At 45.6% G+C, this 10,153-nt stretch overlaps 1 protein-coding gene across 1 annotated transcript; it reads right to left on the reverse strand.

Moving 5' to 3' along the window:
• Positions 1-887: 887 nt before the first annotated feature.
• LOC144004225 (uncharacterized) lies at positions 888-9,683 on the reverse strand. The gene is made up of 19 exons (XM_077501254.1): positions 9,231-9,683; positions 9,086-9,150; positions 8,834-9,009; positions 7,946-8,628; positions 7,801-7,865; positions 7,549-7,724; positions 6,732-7,342; positions 6,587-6,651; positions 6,335-6,510; positions 5,651-6,132; positions 5,506-5,570; positions 5,254-5,429; positions 4,488-5,053; positions 4,340-4,404; positions 2,766-2,941; positions 2,352-2,560; positions 1,948-2,009; positions 1,731-1,879; positions 888-1,644 (listed from the first exon to the last, which is right to left on the reverse strand). Exons 3-19 carry the CDS (start codon positions 8,985-8,987, stop codon positions 1,556-1,558), a joined length of 3,969 nt encoding a protein of 1,322 aa, XP_077357380.1. The 5' UTR covers positions 8,988-9,009; positions 9,086-9,150; positions 9,231-9,683; the 3' UTR covers positions 888-1,555.
• Positions 9,684-10,153: the final 470 nt, after the last annotated feature.

Genomic DNA, 10,153 nt, shown 5'->3' on the forward strand with positions numbered 1-10,153 from the left:
TTGAGTGACGACGATGCACTCCCAGGTTTCTTTTGTACGGCACCAATGAGAAAAAGATGATCCCCGTGACGTCTGTTTTCATTCATGCCACACAGTTGTTGGTTTAACATTCGTAATGTCGCACTTTTGGAAACAAAACAACGTTCAACTTGACGCCTCCGTATTATGCACAATGGCTGCTTAATGCTGAGAAAGCCGCCGATTCCATGATTCATCCATGATGTCATATGAAGGCGCACCACGCACGCACGATATTGAACGAGTAATTCGAGTTTGTCGGAATTAAGTTTTATTGTGAGTGATTTCTAAACAATGCTGCGGTATTTGGACTACTTAAGGTAAATACGGACATTTACCTTAATTAGCCTAAAAATGATTATTTGTTGATGACTAAAAATGCAGGTTTGTTCATCTACGGTATATGCCAGCAGTGTGATTTTCGTTGAGAGGGGTTCAAATTGTACACGAGTACAATTAATGCTTTTCAACTTGATGGCACATTGAACAAGATGCTGTGATACGTTTGACATTGCAGAAGGCTTTTTGAACTATAGAGCACACTGAATCCTGCTCTGTATTTACTATTACGTTTATATTGGGGGTGAAAAGAACATTACTGCCATCTTGTGATGGAACGCAAAACCATTGGGAACAGAATTTTAAATTTATAATGGATTATAATGATGGATAATGATGGATTAGAATTTATAATGGCCCATAATGGATTTCATTCTTATAGTGTGCAAAAACTTTCATTTGTATTCAGTGTACAACAAATTGAATATGTGTAACTGTATAAAGCCTTTAATTCTTATATAGTGTACAAAAGATGTATTTGTATAAAGACAATGGTAAGACAGCAAATAAGAGAGACCAGTGTTGGTAAATCCCAGAAAAAGGTTTATTATTGTATAGTAATTAGTTCTACTCACAGTCACAATTTGCATTCATTTCTTGCGAGGCTTTTTTTTTTTTTTTCTGGAGTGTCTAAAGGCTTTAATTATTATTATATACTGTACTGTACAATCCTTATACAATCTACAAAGGATTTGATTAGTTGAAAGCGTACAAAGATTTTAATTCTTGGTTTCAAGTCATACACAGTGTGCAAATACTTTACTTTGTATAAAGTGACCACTTGAATCTGGATAGCATTGAAAGACTTACAGTTGTACAAAGCTTTAATTTGAATAGTGTCCACAGGCCTTAATTTTCATACAGTGTCTAAAAGGCTTTAAGTCTTATACAGAGTGCAAAAGATTTGATTTGTATACTGTACAGAGTAAAAATGCTTTTATTAGTAGACAGTGTACAAAGGCTTTAATTTGTATGCAGTGTTAAAAAAAAATTCTTATAGTGTCTCAAGGCTTGAATTCTTATACAGTGCTCAAAGATTTTAATTATTATACAGTGTGTATTAAGTTATAGACTCCCAGAAATTATATCATACAACATTGCCATATACACGTAACTTCATGATCAGGCCATTGGCGATCCCCAGGGATGAGTTTTGGGTCCCCCTGACCCTAATTTGGTGAAGCAGCCCAAAGAGACGTTATTGCTGACGAGCCAGTAGCCATGACAACAGCATCATGCCGCATGCGGTGATGAGGCTCATCTCCTGGCTCGCTCCACTTGAGACCACTATTTAAAAAAACAAAAAAACAAAACAAAAGTAAGCCTCTGATAATTATGCAAAAAAAAACAACGTTTTTTTTTAAATAGCTTACATATGCCGTCCACAAAAATGGATGAGGTGTTCACATTGAAGGCCGTGATGTTGGGCGCGGCGTTAATCAAAACGCGAGCAATGGCGTTATTGCTGGGCACCAAGTCGGATGCGAATCTCAAGTCCATGTTGTTGATAATAGAGCCATTACTGGAAAAAAAAATACAGAGTCATCAGTATGAATACCTTGTGCTTTTATTGTTATTTTTGTACAATACCTGAATGATGTTGCTGTCAGGTCTTTAAAGGAAGAAAACGTGACTTTGTAGAGTGGTTCAAGCTGTGGGGGGGAAAAAAAAAAGTGTCATCATGTATCAGCTTTGTTTCTTTTCTCATCCTCATCATTCACAAAAGAAGATTTTGAATTTGCAACTAAATTAGTTTGAATGCTTGAGTCTCAGAATTCAACCAAACTAACACTTGAGAATGTTTTTGGCATTGTTGTGCAAGTGCTAAGAAACATTCGTGCATGAAAGCCAATACAATTGGTGAAGATTTTTTTTTAAATTCTGATTCTGTTGTAAATTCCAAAATATAATTTTCCCCATCCTGAGAAGCAAGCATGGCTGCAGGGTTTTGTTCCTTCTTGATATTGGATGACGGTGCATTCCAAGCGTCTCACCGTTGTCTTGATGATCGCCGCGCGGTTGATAAACGCGGCAGACGACTGATTGAGCAAGTCGCTCGTGAACGTCTCGCCGGCGGACGTGAACCTCAAAGTCCGCGTGGTGAGTGACATGGCGCTAGTAGTAGGATTCTTGGCCGCCGTCGTTCCTGGGGCTGCAGTGGCATTGGCCTTTGTTGTCGTCGAATTTGTTTTGTGCGGAGACTCTGGCAAATGCCAACAGAAGACACTTGGTTATAACATTTGTCCCCGCAACAACTTTACTGAAACATAAACTAAGACAACTTAAATTGCTGCTACTACCTGTTAAACAACCATACTGATGATGGCACAAAAATGACAAACGTCCCAAAAGGGTTTGAACATCACGACGGCGGCCATATGTCGAGGTGTTCACGGCGGTAAACTCACGAATGACTTGAAGGGAATCAGCGACGATGCTGATGTTGAACGTGTTGTTGGGTTGAGCAAGCGTTTCCTCCAAGGTGGCGACAACAACCTCGTCCGTAGGAGTCGAAGATGTGTTCGCGAACTCCAGTCCTACATTCACTCGTGTGTTTTCCATTCGCGTCAATACCACAGCGCGGCTGTATTGAAAAACACACAATGTACTCTCAGTGTCCTGAATCGTCCCCGGGGCCACCTACCGGCGGAACATGCCCGGAACACCTCTCCAGGGAGGGGCCCAAGAGGCATCCGAACCAGATGCCTAAGCCACCTCGGCTGGCTCCTCTCAATACGGAGGGGCAGCGGCTCAACTCTGAGTCCCTGCCGGATGACTGAGCTTCTCACCCCTATCTCGAAGGGAGAGCCCAGACACCCTGCAAAGGAAACACATTTCAGCCGCTTGTATCCGGGATCTTGTTCTTTTGGTCACGATCCACAGCTCGTGGCCATAGGTGAGGGTAGGAACTTAGATTAACCGGTAAATCAAGAGCTTTGCCTTTTGGCTCAGCTCCTTCTTCACCACAACAGTCTGATACAGAGTCCGCATCACTGCAGATGCTGCACCGATCCGCCTGTCGATCACCCGCTCCCTCCTGCCCTCACTCATGGACAAGACCCCAAGACACTTGAACTCCACTTGGGGCAGGATCTCATCCCTGACCTGAAGCGGGCACTTGACCCATTTCCGACTGAGGACAATGGTCTCGGATTAGGAGGTGCTGATCCTCATACCAATCGCTTCACACTCAGCTGCGAATCGCTACAGTGAGAGTTGGAGATTGCGGCTTGAAGAAGCCAACAGCACTACATCATCCGCAAAAAGCAGAGATGCAATGCTGAGGCTACCAAACCGGAACCCTCAATGCCTCAAATACAACGAAACATTATGTCCATCAAGTTTATGAACAGAATCTGTGACAAAGGGCAACCTTGGCGGAGTCCAACCCTCACTGGAAACGAATCCCACTTACTGCCGGCAATGCGGACCAAACTCTAACATCGGTCGTACAGGGACCAAACAGCCCGGGGGGTTCGGTACCCCATACTCCCGAAGCACCCTCCACTGGACTCCACGAGGGACACGGTCAAACGCCTTCTCCAAGTCCACAAAAACACATGTGGACTGAGTAGGTAAACTCCCATGCACCCTCGAGGATACTGTCGAGGGTGTAGAAATGGTCCACTGTTCCACGGCCGGGACGAATACCACACTACTCCTGAATCCGAGATTCAACCTCCCGACGGACCCTACTTTCCAACATCCCTAAATAGACCTTACTAGGGAGGCTGAGGAGTGTGATCCCTTTATAGTTGGAACACCCTCTCTGGTACCCCTTCTTAAATACAGGGAGCACCACCACGATCCCACGTGATGTAGAGGCGTGTTAACCATGACAGCCTCACAACATCCAGAGCCTTTAGGAACTCTGGGCGGATCTTATCCAACCCTGGGGCCTTGCCACCGAGGAGCTTTCTAACCACCTCAGTGACTTCAACCCCAGAAAAAGAAGAATCTTAAAATGATTGTGTAAACTTACAAAACCCGAATAACGAAGGTGCGGATGAAGATAAAACCAAATCTCTGTCTGTAGATCATGTCACACTGTAACGTGGAGGAAAGGGAAACAAATTAGAAGCCAAGAAAAATTTGATGAAAAGCATAATGAGGATAACAACTGGACTCACCACGGTGACGACTCTGTTTTCAAGAGCTCTGTACTGCGCACTGTTGACATCGTTGAATTCTTCCACAAACGGTTCCTCCAAAGTCGCCGACAGGACAACAACCGGTGGTGAAGATGTGGTGACTGCTGCTGTAGTTGTTGGATTTTGAACTGTTGGCCCTTGAGTAGCAGGGACAGGGGTGCTGGTTGGCCCTTTCGGGGGCATTGGCCCTTGAGTTACAGCGACATGAGTGGTGATTGACCCTTGCGTTCCAGGGACATGGGTGCTGGTTGGCCCATGAGTGGGAGTTGGCCTTTGACTTGTCGGGACTTGGCCGCTGGTTGGCACATGAGTGGTGGTTGGCCCTTGAGCTACAGAGACATGAGTGGGGTTTGACCCTTGAGCGGTGGTTGGCCCTTGAGTTACAGGGACATGGGTGGTGGTTTGCCCATGAGTTGTAGGGACATGGGTGATGGTTGACCCATGAGTGGTGGGGACATGGGTGGCAGTTGACTCATGAGTAGATGATTGTTCATTTGTTGGTTCTGATGTTCCAGCTGTCGTTGACTTTATTTGGTGCGGAGATTCTGGCAATACAATCGTAAGACACTTGGTTAACATTTGTCCCAATAACAAATGTACAAAAAACAAAAACTAAGACAACAAAAACTGCTGCTACTACCTGTTAAAAAGCTATACTGCTGGCACAAAGATGACAAATGTCCAAAAAGGGTTTGACCATTACAACGGATGCCATATGTCAAGGGGTTCACAGCGGTAAACTCACGAATAACTTGAAGGGTTTCAGCGACGATGCTGATGTTGAATATATTGTTGGGCTGGCCAAGCGTTTCCTCTAAGGTGGCAACAACAACCTCGTCCGTAGGAGTCGAAGATGTGTTCCTGAACTCCAGTCCAACATTCACGTGCGTGTTTTCCATTTGTGTCAGTACCACAGAGCGGCTGGATTGGAAAAAATGTACAATGTACTCTGTTGGACACACCCTTAAATATTCTCAAAACAATTGCACAAACTTACAAAACCCGAATGACGAAGGTGCGGATGAACATAAAACCGAATCTCTGCCTGTAGATGGTGTCACACTGTAACGTGGAGGAAAGGGAAACAAATTGGAATTTAAAAAAGAAATTAAAAGCATAGTGAGGATAACAACTGGACTCACCGCCGTGACAATTCTGTTTTCAAGAGCTTTGTACTGCACGCTGTTGATATCGTTGAATTCTTCAACAAAAGGTTCCTCCACAGTAGCCGACCAGACAACAATCGGTGGTAAAGATGTGGGAACTGCTGGAGTTGTTGGATTTGGAACAGTTGGCCCTTGAGTTGCAGGGAAGTGGGTGCTGGTTGGTCCTTGAGCGGTAGTTGGCCCTTGAGTTACAGGGACATGAGTGGGGTTTGACCCTTGAGCGGTGGTTGGCCCTTGAGTTACAGGGACGTGAGTGGTGGTTGGCCCGTGAGTTGTAGGGACATGGGTGATGGTTGGCCCATGTGTGGTGGTGATTAGCACTTGAGTTATAGGGACATGGGTGCTGGTTGACCCATGAGTGGTGGGGACATGGGTGGCAGTTGACTCATGAGTAGATGATGGTCCATTTGTTGTTTCTGATGTTCCAGCTGTCGTCGAATTTGTTTGGTGTGGAGATTCTGGCAATGCAATCAGAAGACACTTGGTTAACATTTGTCCCAACAATAAATAAAAAAACAAAACAAAACTAACACAACAAAAATTGCTACTACCCTCTGTTAAACAGCCAAACTGACGACAAAAAAAAGGACAAAAGTACAAAAACGGTTTGAACATCACAATGGATGCCATATGTCAAGGGGTTCACAGCGGTAAACTCACGAATAACTTGAAGGGTTTCAGCAACAATGCTGATGTTGAATATGTTGTTGGGCTGACCAAGCGTTTCCTCTAAGGTGGCAACGACTACCTCGTCCGTAGGAGTCGAAGATGTGTTCCTGAACTCCAGTCCTACATTCACGTGCGTGTTTTCCATTTGTGTCAGTACCACAGCGCGGCTGGATTGGAAAAAATGCACAATGTACTCTGTTGGACACACCCTTAAATATTCTCAAAACAATTGCACAAACTTACAAAACCCGAATGACGAAGGTGCGGATGAAGATAAAACCGAATCTCTGCCTGTAGATGGTGTCACACTGTAACGTGGAGGAAAGGGAAACAAATTGGAATTTAGAAAAGAAATTAAAAGCATAGTGAGGATAACAACTGGACTCACCGCCGTGACAATTCTGTTTTCAAGAGCTTTGTACTGCACGCTGTTGATATCGTTGAATTCTTCAACAAACGGTTCCTCCACAGTAGCCGACCAGACAACAATCGGTGGTAAAGATGTGGGAACTGCTGGAGTTGTTGGATTTGGAACAGTTGGCCCTTGAGATGCAGGGAAGTGGGTGCTGGTTGGCCCTTGAGTGGTGGTTTGCCCTTGGGTTGTAGGGACCTGAGTGGTGGTTGGCCCTTGAGTTACGGGAACATGGGTGGTAGTTTGCCCATGAGCCGTGGTTGGCTCTTGAATTGTAGGGACACGGTTCGTAGTTGGCCCTTGAGTTGAATCGACCTGAGTGGGGTTTGACACTTGAGTTACAGAGACGTGAGTAGGGTTTGACCCTTGAGCGGTGGTTGGCCCTTGAGTTACAGGGACGTGAGTGGTGGTTGGCCCTTGAGTTACAGGGACGTAAGTGGTGGTTGGCCCGTGAGTTGTAGGGACATGGGTGATGGTTGACCCATGAGTGGTGGGGACATGGGTGGCAGTTGACTCATGAGTAGATGATGGTCCATTTGTTGTTTCTGATGTTCCAGCTGTTGTCAAATTTGTTTGGTGCGGAGATTCTGGCAATGCAATCGGAAGACACTTGTTTAACATTTGTCCCAACAACAAATGTACAAAAAAAAAAAAAAACTAAGACAACAAAAATTGCTACTACCCTCTGTTATACAGCCAAACTGACGACACAAAAAAAATGACAAAAGTACAAAAAGGGTTTGAACATCACAATGGATGCCATATGTCAAGGGGTTCACAGCGGTAAACTCACGAATAACTTGAAGGGTTTCAGTGACGATGCTGATGTTGAATATGTTGTTGGGATGGCCAAGCGTTTCCGCTAAGGTGGCAACGACAACCTCGTCCGTAGGAGTCGAAGATGTGTTCCTGAACTCCAGTCCAACATTCACATGCGTGTTTTCCATTTCTGTCAGTACCACAGAGCGGCTGGATTGGAAAAAATGCACAATGTACTCTGTTGGACACACCCTTAAATATTCTCAAAACAATTGCACAAACTTACAAAACCCGAATGATGAAGGTGCGGATGAAGATAAAACCGAATCTCTGCCTGTAGATGGTGTCACACTGTAACGTGGAGGAAAGGGAAACAAATTGGAATTTAGAAAAGAAATTAAAAACATATTGAGGATAACAACTGGACTCACCGCCGTGACAATTCTGTTTTCAAGAGCTTTGTACTGCACACTGTTGATATCGTTGAATTCTTCAACAAACGGTTCCTCCACAGTAGCCGACCAGACAACAATCGGTGGTGAAGATGTGGGAACTGCTGGAGTTGTTGGATTTCGAAAAGTTGGCCCTTGAGTTGCAGGGATGTGGGTGCTGGCTGGCCCATGAGTGGTGGTTGGCCCTTGAGTTGCAGGGACATAAGTGGTAGTTGGCCCTTGAGTGGTGGTTAACCCTTGAGTTACAGGGACGTGAGTGGTTGTTGCCCCTTGAGTGGTGGTTGGCCCTTGAGTTATAGGGACATGGTTCGTAGTTGGCCCTTGAGTTGCATCGCCATGAGTGGTGTTTGACCCTTGAGTGGTGGTTGGCCCTTGAGTTTCAGGGACATGAGTGGTGGTTGGCCCTTGAGTTACAGGGACGTGAGTGGTGGTTGGCCCTTGAGTTACAGGGACGTAAGTGGTGGTTGGCCCGTGAGTTGTAGGGACATGGGTGATGGTTGGCCCATGTGTGGTGGTGGTTAGCACTTGAGTTATAGGGACATGGGTGCTGGTTGACCCATGAGTGGTGGGGACATGGGTGGCAGTTGACTCATGAGTAGATGATGGTCCATTTGTTGTTTCTGATGTTCCAGCTGTTGTCAAATTTGTTTGGTGCGGAGATTCTGGCAATGCAATCGGAAGACACTTGTTTAACATTTGTCCCAACAACAAATGTACAAAAAAAAAAAAAACTAAGACAACAAAAATTGCTACTACCCTCTGTTATACAGCCAAACTGACGACACAAAAAAAATGACAAAAGTACAAAAAGGGTTTGAACATCACAATGGATGCCATATGTCAAGGGGTTCACAGCGGTAAACTCACGAATAACTTGAAGGGTTTCAGTGACGATGCTGATGTTGAATATGTTGTTGGGATGGCCAAGCGTTTCCGCTAAGGTGGTAACGACAACCTCGTCCGTAGGAGTCGAAGATGTGTTCCTGAACTCCAGTCCGACATTCACGTGCGTGTTTTCCATTTCTGTCAGTACCACAGCGCGGCTGGATTGGAAAAAATGCACAATGTACTCTGTTGGACACACCCTTAAATATTCTCAAAACAATTGCACAAACTTACAAAACCCGAATGACGAAGGTGCGGATGAAGATAAAACCGAATCTCTGCCTGTAGATGGTGTCACACTGTAATGTGGGGGAAAGGGAAACAAATTGGAATTTAGAAAAGAAATTAAAAACATATTGAGGATAACAACTGGACTCACCGCCGTGACAATTCTGTTTTCAAGAGCTTTGTACTGCACACTGTTGATATCGTTGAATTCTTCAACAAACGGTTCCTCCACAGTAGCCGACCAGACAACAATCGGTGGTGAAGATGTGGGAACTGCTGGAGTTGTTGGATTTCGAAAAGTTGGCCCTTGAGTTGCAGGGATGTGGGTGCTGGCTGGCCCATGAGTGGTGGTTGGCCCTTGAGTTGCAGGGACATGAGTGGTAGTTGGCCCTTGAGTGGTGGTTAACCCTTGAGTTACAGGGACGTGAGTGGTTGTTGCCCCTTGAGTGGTGGTTGGCCCTTGAGTTATAGGGACATGGTTCGTAGTTGGCCCTTGAGTTGCATCGCCATGAGTGGGGTTTGACCCTTGAGTGGTGGTTGGCCCTTGAGTTTCAGGGACATGAGTGGTGGTTGGCCCTTGAATGGTGGTTAACCCTTGAGTTATAGGGACATGGTTCGTAGTCGGCCCTTGAGTTGCATCGCCATGAGTGGGGTTTGACCCTTGAGTGGTGGTTGGCCCTTGAATGGTGGTTAACCCTTGAGTTACAGGGACGTGAGTGGTTGTTGCCCCTTGAGTGGTGGTTGACCCTTGAGTTATAGGGACGTGGTTCGTAGTCGGCCCTTGAGTTGCATCGCCATGAGTGGGATTTGACCCTTGAGTGGTGGTTGGCCCTTGAGTTGTAGGGACATGAGCGGTGGTTGGCCCATGAGTGGTGGTTAGCCCTTGACTTACAGGGGCGTGAGTGGTGGTTGGCCCTTGAGTTACAGGGACGTGAGTGGTGGTTGGCCCTTGAGTTGTCGGGACATGGGTAATGGTTGGCCCATGTGTGGTGTTTGACCCTTGAGTTGTAGGGAGGTGGGTGGTAGTTGGATCGTGAGTTGTAGGAACACGGCTGATAGTTGGGCCATGAGTGA

The sequence above is a fragment of the Festucalex cinctus genome, chromosome 16 (assembly GCF_051991245.1).
Source record: "Festucalex cinctus isolate MCC-2025b chromosome 16, RoL_Fcin_1.0, whole genome shotgun sequence".
Lineage (NCBI taxonomy): Eukaryota > Metazoa > Chordata > Actinopteri > Syngnathiformes > Syngnathidae > Festucalex > Festucalex cinctus.